We start from the raw sequence: 26988 nt of genomic DNA on the forward strand, positions 1-26988 counted from the left end.
ATATTCCCATCTGGCCTCCTCATCAACGCTTTCTGCGTTTTGCAGTTTTGGGCCGACACTTCCAGTTCAGAGCCCTCCCGTTCGGGTTGGCTACTGCTCCGCGGACCTTCTCCAAAGTAATGGTGGTCATCGCGGCCTTCCTGCGAAAGGAAGGAGTACAAGTCCATCCTTATCTGGACGACTGGTTGATCCGAGCCCCCTCTTATGCAGAGTGCGGCAAAGCTGTGGACCGGGTGATTGCTCTTTTGAGCTCCCTGGTGTGGATCATCAGCTGGGAGAAAAGCCAGCTGCGCCCGACTCAGTCCCTGGAGTATCTGGGAGTTCGATTCGACACCCAAGTGGGCAGAGTGTTCCTGCCGGACAATCAGATTGTCAAGCTTCAGGCTCAGGTGGACTAGTTCCTAGTAGCCTCTCCGCTTCGGGCTTGGGACTATGTGCAGCTGTTGGGCTCTATGACGGCCACGATGGAAGTAGTGCCCTGGGCCAGGGCTCATATGAGACCACTACAACACTCTCTGCTGCAGCGCTGGACTCCGGTGTCGGAGGATTATGCTGTGCGCCTTCCCTTGGACCCAGCAGTGCGCAACGCGCTGAGCTGGTGGCTGAAGACAGACAAGTTGTCTGCAGGGATGCCTCTTGTGACCCCGGAGTGGATTGTCGTCACGACGGATGCCTCTTTGACGGGCTGGGGAGCCCACTGCTTGGGAAGGACAGCACAGGGGCTCTGGTCTCCTGCAGAGGCAAAGTGGTCTATCAACCTCCTGGAACTCAGAGCCATTCGGTTGGCGCTTTTGGAGTTCTTCCCGGTACTGGCGTTGAAGCCAGTACGGGTCCTGTCGGACAATGCCACGGCTGTGGCCTATGTCAACCGCCAGGGAGGTACCAAGAGCGCCCCTCTAGCCAAGGAAGCCATGAATCTATGCCAGTGGGCGGAAGCGAACCTGGAACAGCTGTCAGCGGCCCACATTGCCGGAGTCATGAATGTCAAGGCGGACTTTCTCAGTCGCCATACCTTGGATCCCGGAGAGTGGCAGTTATCGGCTCAGGCGTTCTTGGACATCATGAAGCGCTGGGGCCAGCCGAGCCTAGATCTGATGGCGTCATCGGCCAATTGCCAAGTGCCGCGCTTTTTCAGCAGAGGATGGGAACCTCGATCTCTGGGAGTAGATGCTCTTCTCCAACAGTGGCCGACACAAGAGCTTCTCTATGTGTTCCCGCCCTGGCCCATGTTGGGCAGGGTACTAGACCGGGTGGTAAAGCATCCGGGCCGGATAATCCTGGTGGGTCCGGACTGGCCCAGACGTCCCTGGTATGCGGACTTGATCAGGCTCGCAGTGGACGACCCTCTGCGGCTGCCAGTGGAGCAGGGCCTGTTGCATCAGGGTCCCGTGGTGATGGAGGATCCCTCCCCCTTTGGTCTTACGGCCTGGCTATTGAGTGGCAGCGTCTGAGGAAGAAGGGCTTCTCAGACAAGGTCATCGCCACTATGCTGAGAGCGAGGAAGCGCTCTACTTCTACTGCTTACGCCAGGGTTTGGCGTACTTTTGCAGCGTGGTGTGAAGCAGGCTCACTTTCTCCCTTCACTGCTCCAATTTCTGCAGTGCTGGCGTTCCTGCAAGAAGGTCTGGAGAAAGGCCTGTCGCTCAGTTCCCTTAAAGTCCAGGTAGCGGCTCTGGCTTGCTTCAGGGGCCGCCTGAAGGGTGCTTCCCTGGCTTCGCAGCCAGATGTGGTACGTTTTCTCAAGGGAGTTAATCACCTGCGCCCTCCTCTGCGCTCAGTGGTGCCTGCGTGGAATCTCAACCTGGTGCTAAGAGCCTTGCAGAAGCCGCCTTTTGAACCCTTGTCGAGGGCATCTCTGAAAGACCTGACGTTGAAAGCAGTCTTTTTGGTGGCTATCACTTCAGCCAGAAGAGTTTCCGAGCTCCAGGCACTCTCATGTCGAGAGCCTTTTCTGCAGTTCACTGAGGCAGGAGTGACTATTCGCACAGTGCCTTCCTTCCTGCCCAAGATTGTTTCTCGCTTCCATGTGAATCAGCAGCTCTGTCTCCCTTCCTTTCGTAGGGAGGACTACCCAGAGGAATACTCTGCTCTCAAATATCTGGATGTGAGACAAGTCATCATCAGATACTTGGAAGTGACCAATGATTTCCGGAAATCGGATCATCTGTTTGTCCTGTTTGCAGGTCCTCGTAAGGGTCTGCAGGCTGCTAAGCCTACAGTGGCAAGATGGGTCAAGGAAGCCATTGCAGCGGCTTATGTGGCCGCGGGGAAGGTGCCGCCTATCCAGCTGAAGGCTCACTCCACTAGAGCTCAGGCGGCCTCGATGGCAGAGGCCGGGTCCGTCTCCTTGGAAGAGATTTGCAAGGCGGCAACTTGGGCATCGGCCCATACCTTCTCCAGACATTACCGCTTGACTGTGGCTGCTCGGGCGGAGGCCCGGTTTGGAGCTTCAGTGTTGCGGTCAGGGATTTCAATGTCCCGCCCTGGGTGAGTACTGCTTCGGTACATCCCACCAGTCTATGGATTGATCAGCATGATGATATGGAAGGTAAAATTATGTATCATACCTGATAATTTTCTTTCCATTAATCATAGCTGATCAGTCCATAGCCCCTCCCAGATATCTGTACTGTTTATATTCTGGTTGCATTTCAGGTTCAAATTTAGTCTTCAGTTCCTGTTCAGGAGGACTTCGTGTTCAAGTTTTTTCAAAAGGATTCTTCAAGAGTTGAGACGAGTTTCTGTTACAGTGAGCTGCTGCATTCCTCTCCCCTCCGTTTTATGGGGCTGGATTGAGACATAAATTCTGCCGGCGCTCCCTCCCGCTTCGTGCGGCTGTAGGGCAGCTTTGTACCCCTCCCGCTTCGGCGGTGTTAGGGTCAGTCAGCTCCTCCCGCGGTTGCGGTTGCAGGATAAGCCAGATCCCCCCGCATCGGCGGGGTGGTGTCCCTCCCCCGCTCCGCGGGGATGAGCTGGACGGATTCCCCTCCCCCACTTGTGTGGGGATGAGCTGGGCTAATTCCCCTCCCCCGTTTCGGCGGTGGTGAGCTGGGCAGAGTGTCCCTTTGTGGGTGTAATTCTCTAAGTGCTGAGTCCTGCGGATGGAGCTTGGATATCGACATACTGAGGAGTTTCCGGCAGCACATGACCACATATAGGGAGGCAAAAGCTTTGCTCTCTATCTCCACCTGCTGGTAGATGGACACAACCCACCAGTCTATGGATTGATCAGCTATGATTAATGGAAAGAAAATTATCAGGTATGATACATAATTTTACCTTGCCAAATATTGGTCCATTCCTCCAGTTTCGCTAGGTCCTTCCTCATGTTATTCACACCCTCCAGGGTCCACCCTGTTGCAGAGTTTAGTATCATCCGCAAAGAGACAAAACTTACCAGACAGCCTTTCCGCAATATCGCTCACAAAGACGTTAAAAAGAGCCGGCCCCAGGACCGATCCCTGCAGTACTCCACTGACGACCTCCTTTTCTTCAGAGCAAGCTCCATTTACCACCACCTCTGTCTCCTACCATTCAACCAATTTTTTACCCAGTCAGTTACTCTAGGTCCCACACCGAGGGCACTCAGTTTATTTATTAGTCGCCTGTGCGGAACCATGTCAAAAGCTCTGCTGAAATCCAAGTATACCACATCAAGCGCCCCTCCCACATCCAACTGTTTGATCACCCAGTCGAAGAAGACAATCGGATTCGTCTGACACAACTTGCCAATAGTGAAGCCATGCTGCCTCGGGTCCCGCATTCCATGTAGTTCAAGAAATGTCACAATCCTCCTCTTTAGAAACGTTTCCACCGAGGTCAGACTGACAGGTCTGTAATTCCCAACCTCCTCCTTACTTCCACTCTTGAGCAAAGGAACCACATCCGTCCTTCTGTGCAGAAGGAATGGATCCTCAGAAGCTTAGCTGAAATTGGGTGGCGGAGCAGTTGGGGGGAAGAGGGGGTGGTGGTTGGGAGGCGAGGATAGGGGAGGGCAGACTTATACGGTCTGTACCAGAGCCGCTGATGGGAGGCGGGACTGGTGGTTGGGAGGCGGGAAATACTGCTGGACAGACTTATATGGTCTGTGCCCTGAAAAGGACAGGTACAAATTCAAGGTAAGGTATACACATATGAGTTTGTCTTGGGCAGACTAGATGGACCATGCAGGTCTTTTTCTGCCGTCATCTACTATGTTACTATGTTACTTCTCCAGTCCACCGGGACCACTCCAGTTTCTAAGGAAGCATTGAAGAGGCCCGTTCTCCGAGTTCCTTAAGCATCCTCGGGTGTATCCCATCAGGCCCCATCGCTCTGTCTACTTTTAGTTTGGCAAGATCCTCACGAACACAGTCCTCCATAAACGGGTCTTGGTCTACCATACATCCATCCCCTTTAGCCTTTGTTTTCTTCAGCCCTACCTCCGGTCTTTCATTCATGAACACAGAGCTAAAATAATCGTTAAGCAGTTCAGCTTTTTCCTTATCTTCCACATATTTCTGTTCCTCATCTTTGAGCCTCACAATGCTATTATGGCACTTGTCACTTACATATCTGAAAAAGGTCTTATCACCCAATTTTACCGTATTAGCTATCTTTTCCTCCATTTGCCGCTTTGCTTTCCTGATAACTTTTCCAGCTTCTCTTCACTTATTTAGGTATTCCCTCCTGTCTTCATATTTCTCAGTCATCTTATAACATGCAACGGCTAGCCTCCTTTCCCTTATCTTTTCAGCTACTACATTCGAGTACCAGAGAGGCCTTCTTTTCCTCTTACTTTTATGTAATTTTCTAACATAAAGGTTAGTTGCCTTTAATATAGCTCCTTTCAGTCTCATCCATTGCTGTTCTACATCCTTCAGCTGTTCCCATCCCGCTAACTGTTCCTTGAGAAATTCTCCCATCTCAGCAAAGTTAGTTCCTTTGACATCCAGGACCTTGAATCTCAAATGAACCCTCTCTTCTGTTTTAATATTGAACCATACCATACGATGATCACTAGATGCTAAATGGTCCGCCACCTTGACGTCAGAAACGTACTCTCCATTCATAAGCATGAGGTCCAGAACAGCTCCATCCTGCGTCGGTTCCATTACCCACTGCTGGAACAATTCTTCCTGTAGGGAATCTAAGATCTCTTTGCTTCTAGACGACCCCGCAGCCGGGACACCCCAATCAACATCCGGCATATTGAAGTCACCTATCAGTAGTATTTCCCCTTTCCTACCTATCTTGCGAATGTCTTCAATTAAGTCCCTGTCCATTTACTCCGACTGTGAGGGAGGTCTGTATATCACTCCGATATAGATACATTTTCCTTCCCTCTTTCCAGTTTAACCCACAGCACTTCTTCCATACTCCACATGTCCTGCAGTTCTGCCACTTGGATATCATTCTTAGCATATAATGCCACACCGCCACCCTTTTTTCCTACTCTGTCCTTCCTGAATAGATTATAGCCAGGTAGAGCAACATCCCAGTCATGGTTCTCCGTGAACGCCACTAAATCCAAGTCTGCTTCCATCATTGTAGTCTCAAGATCTAGAAGTTTGTTTCCTATACTACGGGCATTGGTATACAAGGCTCTCCAGATTTTACTCTTTTTATTCCCTTCTATAGAGGCATTAGATGTCCTACCTTCCTTGGGGTTAATTATGGCTTCGTGGTCTTTTATACCCATCCCCATCAATTTTAGTTTAAAGCTCTTTTTAGTACTTTAGCCAGCCTGTTGCTGAAAACACTCCTTCCCTCCCTTGACAGATGGACACCATCACCGTGCAGTACCTCTTGGAAAATCATCCCATGGTCTACGAAACCAAAGCACTCTCGTCGGCACCAACCACACAGCCACGCATTTATCTCCAAGATGTGAGCTTCTTTCATTCAACCTTTACCTTCGACAGGGAGTATTGATGAGAACACCGCCTGCACACCTAGATGCTTCACCCTCTGACCCAAAGCCTCAAAGTCTCGTACAATACATTCAGTAGGATACTTAGCTGTATCATTTGTGCCAACATGGATGAGTAGCATAGGAGCAGGCTCTCAAAAGCCCGGACCTGCCAAACAGAGGGGCTGGAGGACCTTGGGACCACTGGACCCCCCCCCCCCAACAGCAATGCCCTGGGAAGCCCTGTCCAGCATGCATTTGCATGCTTGCAGGTCCCCCAACCCCCCCCCCCCACACACACACACATGCAGGCCCCTTAACCCAGATAGTGTTCCCTGGTAGTCTAGTGCCCCCCTCAAAGTAGACCTTCAGCCCCCTACCCTCCCTACACCCAAACATACATCCCTGGTGGACCAAGTGGGCTGCCAAGATAACACCCCACCCACCCTGGTGGTCTAGCAACCAACATGCCTCCCATACCTCCACATTGGAGGAGGGAGTAGCACGCCCTCCTCTTCCAGCGGCGCCTTCAAAAATGGCAGTGCTCTGAATGCTACTCCCTCCTCCATCACGGAGGTATGGGGGATGGGTTGGCTGCTAGACCACCAGGTTGGGTGGGAGGTTATCTTGGCTCTGAGCTGGCGTAGGGTTTGCTGCAAAAGGAGCGCTAATGTTTGTCGCGCTGTCCGCTGAGCATTGGGGAGGACTAATAATTGAACTGTTTAGCGTGTATTTGCATGCTACTTGTGGTCAGAGCCTGCAAGTGCCTTGTTTCATGTGCTCATGGGCACTGATCATGGGATGGGAGCAAATGCGACTGCTAGTATGGCGCTAATGATCTCTAGCGCTTGTGTTTGCTTCTGATCATTGGGGCCCCAGTGTTTTCCTCCCTCAAGAATAATAATGTTGGAAGATTGGGGCCTCTGTACTTAATTAGGGGCATTTAAACATCTACAGCTAAGTGTTGGCAGTTTCATGTCTATTGTGTTAAACAGAACTTTTTTTTTTTTTGTTACATTTGTACCCTGTGCTTTCCCACTCATGGCAGGCTCAATGCGGCTTACATATTATATACATGTACCTGGGGCAATGGAGGGTTAAATGACTTGCCCAGAGTCACAAGGAGCTGCCTATGCCTGAAGTGGGAATCAAACTCAGTTCCCCAGGACCAGAGTCCACCACCACTAGGCCACTCCTCCACTCCAACAATTACATATTAAGTGTTGACGCTTAGACGTCTGACCTGCTGAGTTGCCTCTATTTATGTTTTAAGACACTGACAAAAGTAAAATTGTTGCTCCTACCGCATGTAACCAATACATATATGTGCATTCCTGTATGTTTTTTTTTTTTTTTTTAGAAAAGGCTGGTATGTCATCTGAACATTTTCTAAAATACTACCAGAACTGCACATGTTCCAAACTGGATGTTTCAGTTCCAATTTCTACAGCTGTTTAGGTTATTTTGTAGTCATTTCAAAGAAAAGGACATTGTAAAGTCCAGAATTTCTTCTCAATATGAAGTTTGGAGGAGCATTTTCGAAAGGAAGACCAAATCAGAATTGGGACATCCTATTCATAACGTCCAAAAAACCTTATACAAACATAAGCGTTGTTATGCTGGGACAGACTAAAGATCCATCAAGCCCAGTATCCTGCTTCCAACAGTGACCAATCCAGGTCACAACTACCTGGCAAAATCCCAAAAGAAGGAGTGGCCTAGTGGTTAGGGTGGTGGACTCTGGTCCTGGGGAACTGAGTTCAATTCCCACTTCAGGCACAGGCAGGTCCTTGTGACCCTGGGCAAGTCACTTAACCCTCCATTGCCGCAGGTACAAATAAGTACCTGTATATAATATGTAACCTGCATTGAGCCTGCCATGAGTGGGAAAGCGCGGGGTACAAATGTAATAAAAAATCTCATAGCCATTTTCAAACAGAAAATACATTGGGGTTTCCTGTTTGAAAATATCTGAGAATGTCCAAAATGAACAGCCATTTTACAAACTGAATGTCCAAATTATGAATGCCAAAAAAAACAGGGGCAAGGACATCTGTCTGGCAGCATTTGTACAAAAATGGTCACGAGACATCTTTACAGAGCAGAGAGGCAGCCTAGGGGTCAGTGCAGTGAACTGAAAACCAGGGCATCCAGAGCCCTCCAGGAACAGGGAAATATCTACTGTACCTGACTGTACACCACCTCAATAACCTTCAAGCTTGCAGATATCATCAATATTTAGATACAGTAGATATATTTCTGCTTCTGGAGAACTCACAATTTAAAGGTTCAAGAAAAGAGAGCTGAAGTGACCACAGGCTACCCTTAGTTCAGACCGGCTTGATGACAGCATCCGGTATTATGGCCGTAGAGTCTAGTATTCTTTTCCTGTTTCACTCACAGGGGAGAGGAAGGAGGAAAGGGACCACCGCAGGATTCATGAGGGTTATACCTTAATTCCTCCAGTGGTCAGCTGCTCAGTTAGAGCACCTTTTTGTACCCCGTTTTCTATGGCTCTCTCATTCTCCCTGTCTCCTCAGCTCGAAACCTTGGGGTCATCTTTGACTCTTCTCTCTCCTTCTCTGCTCATATCCAGCAGATTGCCAAGACCTGTCGTTTCTTTCTTTACAACATCCGTAAAATCCGCCCCTTTCTTTCCGAGCACTCTACCAAAACCCTCATCCACACCCTTGTCACCTCTCGTTTAGACTACTGCAATCTGCTTCTTGCTGGCCTCCCACTTAGTCACCTCTCCCCTCTCCAGTCGGTTCAAAACTCTGCTGCCCATCTCGTCTTCCGCCAGGGTCGCTTTACTCATACTACCCCTCTCCTCAAGACCCTTCACTGGCTCCCTATCCGTTTTCGCATCCTGTTCAAACTTCTTCTACTGACCTATAAATGTATTCACTCTGCTGCTCCCCAGTATCTCTCCACACTCGTCCTTCCCTACACCCCTTCCCGTGCACTCCGCTCCATGGATAAATCCTTCTTATCTGTTCCCTTCTCCACTACTGCCAACTCCAGACTTCGCGCCTTCTGTCTCGCTGCACCCTATGCCTGGAATAAACTTCCTGAGCCCCTACGTCTTGCCCCATCCTTGGCCACCTTTAAATCTAGACTGAAAGCCCACCTCTTTAACATTGCTTTTGACTCGTAAACACTTGTAACCACTCGCCTCCACCTACCCTCCTTTCTTCCTTCCCATTCACATTAATTGATTTGATTTGCTTACTTTATTTATTTTTTTGTCTATTAGATTGTAAGCTCTTTGAGCAGGGACTGTCTTTCTTCTATGTTTGTGCAGCGCTGCGTACGCCTTGTAGCGCTATAGAAATACTAAATAGTAGTAGTAGTAGTAGTACCCTGGGCATGACTGAAACTGGTCTAAATGAAAACATCCGTCTTGTAAGACTTGCACATTTCTTCTCATTTGATTATCGCTATTGGACATCCTAAATTTGGGCCCTCCCTAGTCTTACTCAAAACACGCCCACATCACACCCCCTTGCTATTTGGGCAAACTGCAATTGCCAGTCACAGTTTGGCCATTTTGAGATGTCCAGGTGCTTTGACAATGAGCCCCTTAACCTTAAAAATGATGAACTCTGGAAAGCGTGGTAAGTTGCATGCACTGCTGGACTGTGTACGTTTTTCAGATGCTCACACATCTCTGTTACGTTTCAGAAGCTCAACAGCTTCACAAGGAAACACTAAGGGATAGAAACCGGAGACTGGTGATGAATTCAATAATTGGTCGAGAGAAGGTGCAGAGCTTCCTGTTGGAGGATCACTACACTGACTTGGTTGTGATCTCCTCACTGCGAGAGATGAGGGTGGTGGAGCATGAGCTGCTGGTTAGAGGCCGAGACCATGAGAGGTGGCGACAACAGGTGATCAAGAAAGAACTAGAGACCCTCAAGCACCATCAGATCTTCAGAAGCTGCTTTGGGATTGAAAGCAGGTCTACCTCGGTGGCCATCAGTGGGGTAGCTGGTATTGGAAAGACCACCTTACTACAGAAAATTGTCTATGATTGGGCCATGGGCAAGATTTATCCTCAGTTCCATTTCATCTTTCATTTCAAATTCAGGGATTTGAACTCTTATGGCAGCACCAACATCAGGACTCTAATTCTGGACTCTTACCCATATCTTAGTAGGGACCTGGACACGATCCTGCAGAACCCCTCCAACCTGCTGTTTATATTTGATGGTTTGGATGAGTTCAGGACTACCATTAGCTTCACAGGCCCCTCTGGGTGTAATCCAGATGTCAGCCTTTGTCCTGATCCTGTGACCCTTTGCTCGATTGCCGACATTGTACGTTGCCTCATCCAAGGGAAGGTGCTAGAGGGAAGTTCAGTGCTGATCACTACCCGCCCCACGGTGCTAAAGTTACTGAAGAAATCCATCATCCACCTTCATGCAGAGATTCTGGGTTTCAACGCTGAACAGAGGAAACAATATTTTCTGAATTTTTATAATACAGAAGCAATTGGAGAAAAGGCTTTCTGCTATGTGGAGCAGAATGACATTCTGTACACCATGTGTTATAACCCCTCATACTGTTGGATCATCTGCTGCTCCCTGCAGAACACTTTCAGGGAGACCCCTGGGGAGCAGCTTCAGCGCCCCAGGACCATCACGGAGCTGTTCTCCAATTACATCTACAATATTCTGCAGAACCACACTCAGGAACAGAGCCATTCACAGGACATCCTGCTCCGCTTAGGAGACATGGCTTATCAGGGTATATCCGAAAGAGTCATTGTCTTCAGTGAGAGTCAGCTGCAGGAGAACGGTCTACAGCCCTCCCAGTTCCTCTCTGGCTTCCTTATGGAGATCCTGCAGACAGAATACTCCCTGAAAAGAGAGGCTTACTCCTTCTTCCATCTCACCGTCCAGGAGTTCATTGCTGCCCTGACTCGTTTCATTTCCACTCCTCCTGATCAGGTCACACAGCTCCTGGACAGGGCCAGCAGCATCAAAGATGGGAAATTTGAAATCTTCCTCCGCTTCTTTTCCGGCCTGTCCTGCCCATGGTATCAAAAGCTGGAACCATTTTTTGGGGAACTGCCCTATGCCACCACCTGCAGGGTCATTGACTGGGTGGGGAAGAGGTTGCTGAGGAAGATGAGGAACAAGAGGAAGCTGTTGAACTCCTTTCACTGTCTGTATGAGTGTCAGAATAAAGGCCTGACTCAGGCCATAGTCACTAAAATCAAGAACATTAACTTCAGTAAGACCAGCCTGAGCCCTGTGGACTGTTACCTGCTAGCGTGGGCCTTTGAACCCTGTGAGATGATTGGGATCCTCAACCTGCAGTACTGCCAAATCACTGCTGAGAGCTTGCGAAGGCTGGTTCCTGTTCTTCACAAGTGTGCTGAGCTATGGTAAGACCTCAAGGTTAATGTTTTCTAGACATCAAGTACACACGTTAAAGCATCCTGTGTACTCACACACTGTATTAATACCAGTAATAACCTGCTGCTCGGGCAAAGTTATTGAGAGAGGAATGATGTGGTAGCCGTGTTAGTCCACTTTTCAAGGTAATAGAAATAAAAGACAGAAAAGAAAATAAGATGACATGATAATACTAACTAAGGGGGTCTTTTAGTAAAGCTTAGCTCGAGTTATCTGCAGCAGGGCCTATTTTATTCCTTTGGGTCCTGCTGCAAATGACTGGACCTAATCTTTAGTAAAAGACCCCCTTATCATCTTATTTTGTTTTCTTTGTTTTATTTAATTTCTATTGATTTGAGAGAGGAAGAAACAGTTATTTCTTTAACCAAACTTTGAACTTCATTTACAATAGGCTACAAAATTATTCACTGCCCAAGACTCGATAAAGAAGAAGGTGGAATTGCTTTGATTTTATAAAGATCTTTTTCTGTGAAGCTGATTGATTCTCTTATGTTACCTGGTCTTGAGCTTATGGTTTGTTACTTAAAAGATACTTGTTTGAGTGGAAGGTTGGGGATTGGGATGAAATATTGGCCTTCTGGTAGGTGGACGATCCAAGCTATACAATCTTATTGCTCAGAACAGTCTCTTTTTCTCATGTGATAATTTTAGGAGATTTAAATCTGGCTGTTTCAAATAATAATACAACTAGTTTTTTGAGTTTTTAAAGGTAATAAAACAAAGGAAAGAAAAGAAAATGACACCTTTTTTATTGGACTAACAACTTATTTTTTATTAGCTACGGGGAGGGCCTCGGGGACCCAGACCCCCCCCCCCCAATCCAGTGTACAGCATAGGAACCCAGTATACAGCTTTGCTCGCCAGCTGCCTTCCCCTCTTCCCTCATCCTAAACTTACCAGCCACCATACAGAAGCTTTCCATCTTTTCTTCCAGCTGCCACCAATGCCAGCCCCCCCCCCCCCACCCCATTAGCTACAAAGCTGACTCACTCCACACTGTGGCTGCTTCTTTCCAGCCAGCCCTGTTTAATCTGAAAGGCTGTATCAGAGGAGGCTGGGTCGGCCTGCAGGCTGTAGGAAGTAGTGGCAGTGTGCACACGGCTGTGCTTCATAATTATCACCACAGCCTGCATCGATTGCAGCTAGAGGGGAGGATAGAAAATAGTTGCATGCTGGTTGGGGGGGGGGATCTTTGTAGGAGGGAGAGAAACGAGCAATGCGGGGGCAGGGAGAGAGATGGGAGCAATGGCAGGGGGGCAGGGAGTACCTGTATATACTATGTAAACCACTTTGAATGTAGTTGGAAAACCCACAGAAAGGCAGAATATTAAGTCCCTTTCCCTTATAGTATGCGCTTATGCTAGAGACATCTATATATTCCTATGGGTGTCTCTAGCATTACTGCACTCTAAAAATGCTAGCTCGCCTACAGCACAGCTTAATAATCAGGGTCCTAAGTATATGTTTGTGTTCCTAGACATGCATGCAAAGGTTATATAATCCTTTCAAGAAAGCCAGTTAATCGAGTAACTTATTAGTGGAACATAAGCATAGAGAAAGGTATGGTTGCATTTTCATTATGTAGGAGTGGACACTAGATATGGCCTGCAGCAATCACTGGACTGGCAGGACGGCCTCAAGCTTTGTGCATATTACCTATGGACTTTGCCTTCTTTGGGCCACATTCCATACTTGAATGGTTACTGGACATTTACATTTTCTTGCACTGTGCCTTAATACTGTGCCTAACTACAAACAACTGTCAACTCCTGCTTGCAAGCTGAATAACTGGTTGAGACAGGATGCAGGAGTAGTAGATAACAGCTTGTAACATTTAGTTGCCAAGGTTTGCACACTGAATCAGCCTGCACGTAGACGCCATATGAATAGAAGTTAGCCTGCATTTCTGAGCCTTATGCTCCAGTGAGCCTTATCAGCTCTGTGAAAGAAGCATTGTGTGATTATATGTGTGTGTGTGCTAAACAGGGAGATAAGTTTCGTTTCCCTTGCTAGCATCATTTCAGTATTATGACGTATGTATGTACTGTAAGAACTACAAGAACTACAAATGTTTACTGCGCATGCCAACTGTGACGTATAAGGGGCCTAATGCGCAGGCCCAGAGGGGAGGTATAAATGTGAGTGTCAGGTGATTTCTGACACACAGTATCCTGAAACTGAACTCAGTACTGTACATTGCTAGCAATAAAGCTGTCTTGCCTTTGGAACCAGTTGCCTCTTGTCTCCTGATTTACTTAGCCGAGGGTCCTGTTACAATTATGGTAATTATTATTATTATTTATTGCATTTGTACCCCACATTATCCCACCTTTTTGCAGGCTCAATGTGGCTTACAGAGTATTGTTCTGATGCAGTAATACTAGAGTCAAGCTAAGGAACATGTATTTTAAGTTAGTCTTGACTGGAGCAAACTTGCTTTCCTTGTGCCATCACCATCCAGCTGGATAGGCAGTGTCTTACATTTATATCCCACATTATTTATTTATAACATTTGTATCCCACGTTTTCATTTCCTTCACTTATGCCCAGGCTGGGTTGACTCTAGAGGGCCATGTCATGGCTCATAATGTAAGAGCCATGGCTGCGTCAGTGGCTCACTTAAAGTCAGCCTCCATCGAAGAGATTTGCAAGGCTGCAACATGGTCATCAGTCCACACATTCACATCTCACTTCAGCAGGACATCCGACGTGACAGTCGGTTTGGGCAGTCGGTGCTGCAGAATCTGTTCGGCGTTTAGAATCCAACTCCACCCCCCTAGACCCATTTTTGTTCTGTTCCAGGCTGCACTCTCAGTTAGTTGTTTGTGGTTTCAGGTCAATCTATGTTATGTTCTCGCCGTTGTGAGGCCCAATTGACCAATGTTCATTGTTTTGAGTGAGCCTGGGTGCTAGGGATACCCCACATGTGAGAACAAGCAGCCTACTTGTCCTCAGAGAAAGCGAAGATACTTACCTGTAGCAAGTATTGTCAGAGGACAACAGGCTGATTGTTCTCACCAACCCGCCCACCTCCCCTTTGGAGTTGTTGTTTGTTTATATGTTTCTTCATTAAACTGAGGAGGCACGCTCACGCGACGGGAGGGAAGTCATTTGCGCATGCACGGTGCGCACAGTGCGCGCATCAGAAAACTCTGGCAAAACTTTTTTATTTTTGCTGGTGAAAAATTTGCCATTTCCTGGGCCGATGCGAACATCGACCCACATGTGAGAACAATCAGCCTGCTGTCCTCTGAAAATACCTGCTACAGGTAAGTATCTTCACTTTTTCAGGGCACCCAATCTCTGCTAAGCTTCTGAGGATCCATTCCTTCTGGGTCGTAATAAATTATTTTGGTTTCCAACATCTGTGGCTTCAGTCTGGTCCTTCTGGATGTCTTCCGCTTGTTTTGTTGTTTTCTCTGAACCATTCCTTCTGAACAGGATTCCTTTATGTTTATCTCACATGTTTTTAAATTCTGTTACCAATTTCATCTCCACCACCTCCCGCGGGAGGGCATTCCAAGTCTGACATTTTTCTTGAGTCTGCCCCCCTTCAATCTCATTTCATGTCCTCTAATTATACCGCCTTCCCATCTACGGAAAAGGTTTGTTTGCAGATTAATACCTTTCAGATATTTGAACGTCTGTATCATATCACCCCTGTTTCTCCTTTCCTCCAGGGTATGCATGTTCAGGTCAGCAAGTCTCTCCTCATACGTCTTGTAAGGCAAATCTCATACCATTTTGGGATTTGCGTTCAACCTTTCAAGTTTGTTCAGTACCTCTCCACAAAAAGAAAACATCGTCCAAGAAGCGTTTCCAAAATAATAATGCATGAAACATCTCCACTGGATAAATATGTAACTCTCTCATTACCTCTCGCCTTGACTACTGTAACTTACTCCTCACTGGCCTCCCACTTAGCCATCTATCCTCCCTTCAATCCGTTCAGAACTCTGCTGCACGTCTTATCTTCCGTCTGGACCGATATGCTCATACCTCTCCTCAAGTCACTTCACTGGCTTCCGATCAGGTACCACATTCAGTTCAAGCTTCTCCTACTAACCTACAAATGCACTCGATCTGCAGCCCCTTGTTACCTCTACCCTCATCTCCCCTTATGTTCCTACCCGTAACCTCTGCTCACAGGACAAATCCCTCCTCTCAGTACCCTTCTCCTCCACTGCCAACTCCAGCAGGCTCCGCCCTTTCTGCCTCGCCTCACCTTACGCTTGTAATAAACTCCCCGAGTGCATACGTCAAGCCCCCTCCTTACCCATCTTCAAATCCTTGCTCAAAGCACACCTCTTCAATGTAGCATTTGGCACCTAACCATTATACCTCTATTCAGGAAATATCGACTGCCCCAACTTGACATTTCGTCCTTTAGATTGTAAGCTCCTTTGAGCAGGGACTGTCCTTCTTCGTTAAACTGTACAGCGCTGCGTAACCCTAGTAGCGCTTTAGAAATGTTAAGTAGTAGTAGTAGTAGTAGTGAACAAGGCCATTTTATCACAATTATACACTTGCTCTTCTGTATAGCCTCTATGAAGCAGATGTTGTGAATACATATACGTCACGACTTTTGTTAAGACTTCTGGCACCTCACTATTGGTGTTTTATTATTGCTTTCTTAACCTTATTTATTAGGACTGTTTTTATATGTACTATTTATGCATTGTGTATGATTTTAATTTATTTGATCATTTATGTACCCAGTGTTTATCCCTGAGGCATCCTTTGGGCGAAACGTGGCCACGTCGGGTGCTTGTTTTAATAAACAGTACAGCACTTCAGAACTTCTGGTCTGCTTATTGGTTTACTATTCTTCTGTATAGCCGCCATCTTCAAGGACAGCCCTTAATTCGCTAGGGAGCAAGCTGGCAGCAGCTTCATCTGCCAATCATCTTTCGCTCGAAATCAACATTTGTGAAATTCCACGCCGTTTCTTGAACCTATTTATGTAACCTCTGCTAGCAGAAAATTCATGCCCAGTTAAGTGTCCAAAATTTTCAACTTGTGCTTAGAGTATTGGGCCACTAACAGGTGTTCCTTTGTGCGCAGTGCTTTGTCAGGCTTGGGGTTGGCCACATAATGCACACGCTTTCGTTCGAGTCCTTCTGAAGTTTCAATATTTTTTTTTTTTTATGTTATTTTTATTGAAATTTTACAACTTTTCAAATAATCATCTCAACAGAGCAACAGTCAATAACATATGACAAAATAAACTTGATCTTCCATGACTTATCGATACAGATTAATTCACACTGCTTATAGAAACCACCCCTTGTGTCGTCCTCCCTTCCCTCCCCCCATCCCTTTCAGCATTGGAATTATGAAAGATTTTGCTTGACCGTCTCATAAGGTTGCCAAATTTTATGATAGATATGCAGCTGACCTTTTCTCATTGCCGTCAGCTTAGACATCATGTGCAAGTAATCAAGTCTAGCCAACACCTCTTTAGTGGAGGGCATTGTCGTCCTTTTCCAGGCCTTTGCCAATGCCATTTTTGCTGCCACCAGCATCTGGATCGCCAGTTTATGGCCATATTTTTTGCTGCCCGGGGGCCTGGAGTGTAATAAGCATATTTCTGCCTGTTGTGGATATTCCACTTGTACAGTCTTTTTCACTAATTCAATAATTTGTGACCAATATTTCTGAGCTTTTGGGCACTCCCACCAAATGTGTAGGAATGTGCCACGACCTTCACATTCTCTCCAGCAATCTGCTGAGACTCGGGGGTAAATTTTATGCAACCTCTCCGGTGTGTAATACCACCAGTATAATATTTTATATCCATTTTCTATTGTGGCCTGGGCGATGGAGGGCCTCAGCAACTGTCTATAGTTAATCCCCCACCACTCTGGAGAGAAACTCTTCTGTAAGGCCCCTTCCCATTTCTCAGTGTAATGGTCTTGCGGTGTAGTGAGGAGTTGTAGTGCTTTATAAAGCTGTGTAATACTACCTTTTCTACCTCCTCCCCTCAGCGCCCTTTCGAGCCTTGTTTCCGCGAGCTCTAGCTCATCCTTCGCCCTACGAGCAATGTAGTTCCGTAGACAGTGGTAGTACACCATATCCCTACTGTCTAGCTCATATTCTTCCTGTAGTGTTTCAAAAGGTTTTATGTCCCCATTTTGCCAAACTTGATCTAATTTATATAACCCTTTGAACGCCCATTGTTGGAAAGTTTTCTCTGACTCTCCTAGCGGGAACCCCGGGGCACCTCTAATCCCCATTTGCAAAAAGTATCTTCTCTCCGGGAAGACCTTCCTGCGCAACTGAAGCCAGGTGCTCAATAGGTGTCCTACTCCTATGGGAATCCTACGCTGTGTTCTCATTATTTCTTTTTCTGATTTCCATAATACGTCTCCTAGGAAACGTGTACTCATCCACGCCTGTTCCCAGTGAAGCCACTTCTTTGTAGTCATCGGATCCCAGTCAGCCAGTATACGCAATTGGGCCGCCTGATAATAAAGATGGAAATTGGGGACTCCCATCCCACCTTGAGCTGGAGCTTGTAACATCACTGACCTGCGTACCCTAGGAGGCCGTTTGTTCCAGATGTACGCAAACACTTTTCTATTAAGACGTTGAAAAGAGATGCGAGGAATTGGCACTGGTAACGCCATAAACATATACAAAAGTTTAGGCAATAGCATCATTTTTATAGCATGAACTCTTCCCAGCCAGGATAAATTTAAGCCCTCCCACCTATCTAATTCAGCAAACAATTCTTTCACCTTTTGTGGGTAGTTTGCCTGGTAAATCTGGTCCACTTTCGGAGTAATCGTCACTCCTAGATAACTAATGCCCTTGGTAACCCATTTAAAAGGGTAATCTTTCTGGATTTGCTGGATCTCTGACTTGGGTGTAGTGAGATTAAGGAGTTCAGACTTAGTGGCATTAATTTTAAAACCGGATTTCAAGCCAAATTGTGTTATTATATGCATGACATTCGCTAGTGAGATCTGGGGACGTGTCAATGTCAGCAGAATATCGTCTGCAAATAGCATAATCTTCTGCTCTTTCCAGCCCCTTGTCACCCCCGACACTCCCTCATGTTCCCTAATCCTTTTGGCCAATGGTTCAATGGATAACGCAAACAGGAGGGGCAACATTGCGCATCCCTGTCTAGTCTCTCGTCTTAAATACAGGGGTTCAGAATGAGACCCGTTTATTTTCAGTATTGCCAATGGATTAGTATATAATAATTGAAGCCACCCCAAGTATCTGCCTTCTATGCCTATTTGCTTTAGTGCTTCAAAAAGGAACGACCACTCGACGCGGTCAAACGCCTTCTCGGCATCTACTGAAAAGAGGATTCTTCGGCATCGACGTATCCTCCTCAGAGTATTGAACTACATGCATCAAACTCCTGACATTATCAAAGGTCTGCCTCCCTGTTATAAAGCCCGCTTGATCCTCATGTATGAGCCTAGGCAAGAGCCCTTGAATCCTACGGGCCAAAATTTTGGTGAAAATTTTGAAATCTATATTTAATAAGGAGATTGGTCTATAGGACCCAGAGTGGGAATCATCCTTACCTGGTTTTAGGATGAGGATCACCTCCGCCACCCTCCAGGAGTATGGGAGTTCATCTAAGGTTTCAAAGGAGTTAATCGCCCTTAACAATACCGGGGCCAGCCACTTATTGAATAATTTGTAAAAACGCGCGGGAAACCCATCTAATCCTGGAGCTTTATTAGTGGGGAGGGCCTCTATTGTTTCAGTTATCTCTTCTAGGGTTATATCCTGTGATAGCCTCTGTAATTCATCTCCTGTGAGTTTCGGTAGTGACGTCTCCTGCAAGTAACTTATTATATCTCGAGAGGATGCACTCTGCTCTGATTGATATAACTGCTCATAGCATTGGCTAAAGACTTCCTGCCTGATCCATAATGCCAGAGATCCAGTTTCGTTGTGCCTGTTTCTTAAGTTTATGTGCTAGTAGTCTACTGGCCTTGTTCCCAAATTCAAAGTGTTCTTGTTGCGCCCGTTGAAGCTGAATAGTGATCTCTGCTAGCTGCAGTTCGTTTAATTGTAGCCGAGCCTGATGCAGATCCTGCTCTACAATAAGATTAGTTGGGTCTGCCTTATGGTCTCTCTCCAGATTCTCTAATTTTTGGCGTATCTCTAATTCTTGTGCCTTTCGTTTATTATAGAGGTGTGTCTGTAAAGCTATTAATTTACCCCGCAGAACTGCCTTTAATCCCTCCCATACACTCATAGGTCGCACCTCCTCAGTGTCATTGATCTGGATATATTCCATTATATATTGTTCTAATTGTGTAATAACTTGAGGATCTAGGAGAAGGGTTTCGTTTAGCCTCCAGTATTTGCGCTTTTTCTGCTCACCCCCGATCTTCAGGGACAGGGCTGCAAACGAATGGTCCGACCAGCTACATGGCAATATCTCTATTTTTCCTAGTGACCCGCTTAGCCCTCCATCGCCCAGCCAGAAGTCAATTCTGGAGTATGACTTATACTGAGGAGCATAATAAGTATAGTCTTTTTCACCCCCATGTTGGGCCCTCCAAAGGTCCCGCAAACTCCAACGATCTAACCATGCTTTCAATGCTAGCCTATCATTTTTAGCATATTTCACCTCCCCGCCAGAATTGTCAACCCGTGGATCTATAGTTAGATTAAAATCACCTCCCACCAGGAGTTGGCCTTTAGCGTGTTTTTGAATAATCTTCTCCAGGGATTCCAGAAACAACCTGTGTCCCTCGTTGGGGGCGTAAACATTTATCACAGTGTAGTATCTATCCTGCAAGGATGCTATTATCAATATACTAGTAAAAAAGGCCCGTTTCTGACACAAATGAAACGGGCGCTAGCAAGGTTTTCCTCGGAGTGTGTATGTTTGGGAGAGTGTACGTGAGAGTGACTGTGTGAGAGTCAGAGTGAAAGTGTGAGTGTGTGTGTGTGAGAGAGAGAGTGAGTCTGGGTGTGAGTGTGTTTGTGAGAGTGTGTGTGTGAGAATGAGAGTGTGTGCAAGTGTGTATGTGAGACACAGTGTGAGAGTGTGTGTGTGTGTGTGAGACACAGATTCTCTGTGAGAGTGAGTGTATGAGACCAAGCGAGTGTGTGAGTGACTGTGTGGCACATAGAGAGTGAATGTGATACATTGTGAGACAGAGTGTGTGAGAGTGAGAGTCAGAAAGACATTGTATATGAGAGAGAGAGTGTGAGCCTTGCCCTCCCAATCCATGGCCATCTGTCCCCTGCCCCCTCCATTCATCCTTTTCCAGCAATTCCCCTCTCTCCCTGAGCCCTGCCATCTCAATCCATGCCCATCCATGCTTCTTGTCACCTGCCCCCTCCATTCATCCTTTTCCAGCAATTCCCTTTCTCCCTGGCCCTGCCATCTCAATCCATGCCCACCCATGCTTCTCTGTCCCCTGCCCCCTCCATTCATCATTTTCCAGCAATTCCCCTCTTTCCCTGAGCCCTGCCATCTCAATCCATGCCCATCCATGCTTCTCTGTCCCCTGCCCCCTCCATTCATCATTTTCCAGCAATTCCGCTCTCACCCTGAGCCCTGCCATCTCAATCCATGCCCATCCATGCTTCTCTGTCCCCTGCCCCCTCCATTCATCCTTTTCCATCAATTCCCCTCTCACCCTGAGCCCTGCCATCTCAATCCATGCCCATCCATGCTTCTCTGTCCCCTGCCCCCTCCATTCATCCTTTTCCATCAATTCCCCTCTCACCCTGAGCCCTGCCATCTCAATCCATGCCCATCCATGCTTCTCTGTCCCCTGCCCCCTCCATTCATCCTTTTTACAGCAATTCCCCTCTCACCCTGAGCCCTGCCATCTCAATCCATGCCCATCCATGCTTCTCTGTCCCCTGCCCCCTCCATTCATCCTTTTCCATCAATTCCCCTCTCACCCTGGGCCCTGCCATCTCAATCCATGCCCATCCATGCTTCTCTGTCCCCTGCCCCCTCCATTCATCCTTTTCCATCAATTCCCCTCTCACCCTGAGCCCTGCCATCTCAATCCATGCCCATCCATGCTTCTCTGTCCCCTGCCCCCTCCATTCATCCTTTTCCATCAATTCCCCTCTCACCCTGAGCCCTGCCATCTCAATCCATGCCCATCCATGCTTCTCTGTCCCCTGCCCCCTCCATTCATCCTTTTCCATCAATTCCCCTCTCACCCTGAGCCCTGCCATCTCAATCCATGCCCATCCATGCTTCTCTGTCCCCTGCCCCCTCCATTCATCCTTTTCCATCAATTCCCCTCTCACCCTGAGCCCTGCCATCTCAATCCATGCCCATCCATGCTTCTCTGTCCCCTGCCCCCTCCATTCATCCTTTTCCAGCAATTCCCCTCTCTCCCTTCCATGACCCCCCCTCGCATCCATGCTCTTCTGTCTCCCATGTCCCAGCATGTCCCGCCCTCTTCTTCCCCCCCCCTTCGCATCCTTGCTGTCGTTTCTCCTCTGCCCTCCCGCTCCCATTGTTCAACTGCCCACCCTCTTCTCTTCCCCCTACATCCTTTTTTTTTTTTTTTTTAAAGTTACCTCCGTGGCGGCGGTTCCGGCAGCGTCAGGGAAGGAGGCGGCGCTCCCGACGTCTAGCCTTCCCTTCGTTGTGTTCCGCCTTCTTCTGACGTCATCGTTGACGTCAGAAGAAGGCGGAACACAGCGAAGGGAAGGCTAGCGACGTCGGGAGCGCCGCCTCCTTCCTTGACGCTGCGTTTTGTTTTGTTTTTTTTTTGCGCCGTCGACGTCATGACGTTTGACGCGACGGCGGGGCAGAGATGGCTGGCAGCCTGGCTGGCTTCACACCACAAACGCCACGGACGCCACGAACCCCACGAACCCTTCAGGGAGTGTTTTAGTGACTTCAGAACGTTGTCCTCATTAGAACGTTCACGGTGCGTTTTATTATATTAGATATCTGCCTGCTAAGTCTTTTACCACACGATGTACAACCCAGGCATATTTATCTGAGAAAGCCACAAGTACTCCTCTTTTCTTTTTACCATCTGAGCTGGATGCGCTATATATCCAAGGATATCGCTTATGGCGCATCAAATGCTCATGTTTGCGCTTCAAGTAGGTTACCGACGTCAGAAAGGGGCGGGCCCAGCAGGAGAAAGACGTGCCGTAGAAGCTGGGCGAAGGCAGGCATCAGGCTTTCTTCTTGCCCGTGCAGCGCCTTCGGACAGAGGAGAGAGGCGCTGCACGGGCCCGGTAAGAGGGAGGGGGGCCCGATGGAGGAGGGGAATGGCGGCGACGACCCCAAAAGGGGGCGGGGCACAGGACGGAGGATGTCGGGAGGCGGAGCTGAGGTGAGAGTAGTGAGGAAGGGAGGGGGGCAGGGGCTGCTTGAATTTTGCTTTTTCGGGGTGGGGGCAGCGGCGGAAAGTGGGGAGCAGCGGGGGGGGGCAAGGCCGTCCGTACAGGACGCTCCTGATGAGCGCCCTTGCCCCCTCCCGATCCTTTTTTTATTTTTATTTTGATTTGGGAGCCATGTGCTTGTGATTTGACTGTGTTTTGACTGTTTGTGGCATGCGCAGAGCAGCTAACATAACGCTTGGCTGCTCTGCGCATGATTTGGGGGCCGATTAACGATGTGTATTGTGATTCTTTGATGCATTGTACGTTTCAATACCGATCTCAGCATGTGTGACTTTTTTTTTTTTGGTGCATTTTTCGTTATTTTAAAATCGTTAGGGACTTTAACGATTTAGATTTTTTTACGTTTGGTTGCTGCATCTGCCTCTTAAACAGACATACAAAAACTGCTAAGTGAAATACAGCTTTAGAAACAAATTGAATAAACAGAAATTTACTTTCCTCAATAGTAACAGATCATTCAGCTTCATTAGACCTCAATTTGAGAAGGGGGGGGGGGGGTAGGAATCTGTGAAGTATACATTATATTAATCTGTAAATAAGAAATTGATGCCGCGTACATTCTCGTTTAACTCCTTCAAAATCTCTATTGTTGTTTTAAGTCTAGGAAAGATTTGAGCTGATCAGGATTAAAGAACACATATTTTGTTTGATTTAACCTTACATTTACATGGATATGCAAGAAGGAAGGAACCTCCTATTTCTATTGTTTTAGACCTCATAGAGAGAAACAATTTTCTTTTTTGTTGAGTAATCTTTGTTACATCTGGATAAATCCAGATTTTATGTCCTCCAAATATACGATTTGTAGTTTTAAAATAAAGTCTCATTACTGAGTTCAAATCTTGCTGGAAGACAAAAGAAACAATCAAAGTTGCTCTTTCAGTTGGTTCTTCTAAAGATTGTTCCAGAATGGCTGTAATATTGTTTAAATCCACTGATTTTTCTCCTTCTACTTTTTTAATTGTATTAGGTATATAATATATTTTATTTAGTGGAAAATTTAAATTTTCTCTCAAAAATCTTGTAAAAATCTCTAATGGGGAAATCCCCACTAACTTAGGAAAATTAAGTAGACGAAGGTTTAATCTTCTATTAAAGTTCTCCATTTGCTCTATTTTCCTTCTTAATTCCGTATTATCTTTTATTGCAGCCATTTTGAATTCAGTATTTTGAATCATCTCTTTCTGTAAAGTCTCTATCTTAGAGGAAAAATCTTGTTTTACAACTTCTATGGAGTCCTTCAATTCTTGTACAGTAACATTCAAAGTTTTTACCTCTGTGGAGGACTGCTGCAAGGTTTTGTCCATATCCAACAACTTCAGCCAAATCTGACCTAGGCTAACCTCCGGTTCTTTCCCCGCTGCTGCTATTAATTCCACAGGGTCGGATATCCCACTAGGTCCTCCAGCGTCAGCCTTTCCGGCATACGATGGGTTTCCCTCTCGACTCGCTGTGTGCGCAGGGCACGGAGGAATCATAGAGTTCGGCGGGGGGGATAATGATGTTTCTATTTCCAGCGAGGTAGCCGCTTCACCGGCTCCTCCCGCAATGGACTCCGACCCGCTAATTCCTCGAGAGAGAGCAGGGAAGAAGCGCTCCAATCCTGGCCTCGTCGGCGTGGACGTACCGGTAGGTGTGGGAACTATCTGGACGACCCCTTTCCGCTTTGAGTGAGGCATTTTGATTAAGAAAAAAGTTTCCGAGGCTAGGCTGGAGCTGCTCACCAAACCTCCGCTCTCGGCGCCATCTTGACACGCCCTCCACCCCGCTTAACCCCCCTAATTTTAAATTCTCCCCCCCCCCACCCTTTCAATCTTTGTGCTTCTTCCCTATGAAATTGGCGCTTCATAGGAGGAAGTGCAGTCTTGTCCATCATTTACAAAATAGAAAGAAAATCCCAACATTAACTTTCCAATCTTATCTTAAATAGAACCAAAGCATGCTTGGCGGCCTTTCTTCACTCCGCGTGCAGAGCCATTCACCAGAACCATCCGTTCAGGGCTGTCGCCATTTCTTCAGGTGAGGCGAGTTGCCAATTGTTGGCGCTCTAGCCTCTTACGGCCCACCCTTTGCCACTTTGAATGGGGTTGTTGTCCCGTTAATGACTTCTGGGATCCAGGTCCCGATGGTCTCTCCGCTATTTCTCCCTCTGGGAATACCGCTCGAGCCTCCGCCAGCGACTTGACTTGGTGCTGCTGACCATCCTTGTAGAAGACCAGCGCAAATGGGTGCCTCCAGCGGTAACGCAGGCCCAACTCTCTCAATTTAGCTGTGACTGGCTTAAGTTCTGCTCTGCGCTTTAGTGTCGCCACTGCGAGGTCCTGATAGATTTCCACATTGTACGTGTCCCATTTAAAGTCATCTTTCTGTCGTGCCGCCTTCAAAACTCTTTCTTTTAATTTGAAGTCTCGAAAGCAGGCGATAATATCTCTCGGGAGGTTATTTCGAGTGGGCCCCAAGGTTCGGTATGCGCGTTCCAGTGCCACCTGGTCCGGCGCTATCGGGGTCTCAGCGGTCGAGAGTAGGGAGCTGACTATTTGCTGTACCACCATTTCTGCCTCCTGGTAGGTGGGAGTATCGGGCAGCCCGCGGAACCGTAGATTGCAGCGACGGCTGCGATTCTCCAGATCCTCAAGCTGACCATCGATTTGCTGCTGCCCGAGTTGCAGGTCTGTAATTCTTCTATCCATCGCCCCCATATCTTCTGTATGATCTTCCAGTCTGCTCTCGACCTCCTCAACTCTATGCCCGATTTCTGCTATCTCACCCCGTAGTTCAGCTCCTAAAGTTTCCAGCTTTGTCCGCACCGCTTTGATGTCGGTGCGCATCTCTTTCAACCAAGAACGGAGCTCTGGGAAGCCCTTCTCAGCCTCCTCTGCCGATTCTTGTGTCAGGGACATATCAGTGCTCGCTTGTTCCGTGAAGAGCTCCGGCGTGTTAAGGTCTTCGTCCTCCATGTCCGCCATGCGCTTTGGTAGGCCGCTACCAGAGAACGCAAATTGGGAAAGATTTGGCGGTTCCCCGCGCTTCTGCATCTCCTCAATCGATTCCGGTGCGGTTCTGTGTACCGTTCACGCATTTTAGGCTGACCTCGATCGCTCACAGAGAAGGGTAATTGCTTATTTCACTTCAGGACCATTGGAGCCAGGCTCTCAAGCAGCCATTACCTCCGATGATGTCACTTCCTCCAAGTTTCAATATTTTTAATGAAATCACGTAGCTTTGCTTCATTTCCAGGCCAACCTCTGAGTGTTGATTCTGAAATTGGGAGGTCCTTTGGTATTTTAGCTTGCAACTCACCTTTGATTATTCTATCCACAGTTGATAATTTTTCATCGACTGAGTAGTGGTGCTTGGGCTTCTTCAAATCCACACCGAATATTCTGAATAAAGCAGAAAATAGGCAGAAATATGGCTCACATATATCACACTTTTACCATAAAGGAAGTTTGTTGTAGCTACCGCCAGGTCATTTTTGGTACAGCTAACCGCATATCATCAAATACTGCGCATTAATTTTATGATTCTAGGAGACAGGTTATTAATGTGTGTAGAGCAATCAGGCGCTTTAATGGTGTCATAATTGCTTGTTATTGCCCAATTATCAGCACTGATTAGTTCATTAATTAAATTGCGTTTGCAAATTGGATACGCATCCAAATTTGTTCACGCAACTCAAAGCATCATATATAGAATCCGGGGTTGGAGTCCCTTTGGATAGGCGGAAGGGTATTAGCTTGGTTTTCTTCTTTTTTTGACAGATACTGTAGGTAGTTTTATGTGGTCAATGGCCTGTCATCAATTGACTCTTTTCAAGACATCTCATGGTGTATCTCAGGGCTGTGTCCTCTCAGCCATGTTGTTCAACCTGTATATTCATGTTTAGGTCTACAATATAAATTATATACTGATGATATTCCGTTTTGTTTCAGTATTAAGTCTAAGCTTTCCTCTGGAGGTTTGTATCTAAGTTATGTTTGCAGTCAATTGGATCATGGATGAAAGCAAATCGTTTAAAATTAAATGATATGGAACTTGATACCGACAGCTCTAAAATGCACAAATGACTACATAACCTTTAGGAAACACCTGAAGACCCAGTTCGTCTGAAAATCTTTCCCTAGTGATCCTGCATGGTCAAAATGAAAACAAACTGCAACGCCATGAAGCTCGATCACTAAAATAAATTAAACACAGCACACATCAAACCCAATCGACAATGTAACATGTAAGTCTGAAACAAACTGTAAGCCACATTGAACCAATAAATTGATTGGAAAATGTGATAAATAAATATGG

At 47.0% G+C, this 26988-nt stretch overlaps 1 protein-coding gene across 3 annotated transcripts in view; it reads left to right on the forward strand.

The window, feature by feature from the left end:
* Positions 1 to 26988, forward strand: part of LOC115462766 (NACHT, LRR and PYD domains-containing protein 12-like) — a 113438-nt gene that overhangs the window by 45126 nt on the left and 41324 nt on the right. For all 3 annotated transcript variants that reach the window (XM_030192750.1, XM_030192751.1, XM_030192752.1), the window contains one exon: positions 9575 to 11282. In XM_030192750.1, coding sequence (XP_030048610.1) covers positions 9575 to 11282 — 1708 coding nt within the window. The remainder of the gene's footprint in view (positions 1 to 9574; positions 11283 to 26988) is intronic.

The sequence above is a fragment of the Microcaecilia unicolor genome, chromosome 2, assembly GCF_901765095.1.
Source record: "Microcaecilia unicolor chromosome 2, aMicUni1.1, whole genome shotgun sequence".
NCBI classification, from domain to species: Eukaryota; Metazoa; Chordata; class Amphibia; order Gymnophiona; family Siphonopidae; genus Microcaecilia; species Microcaecilia unicolor.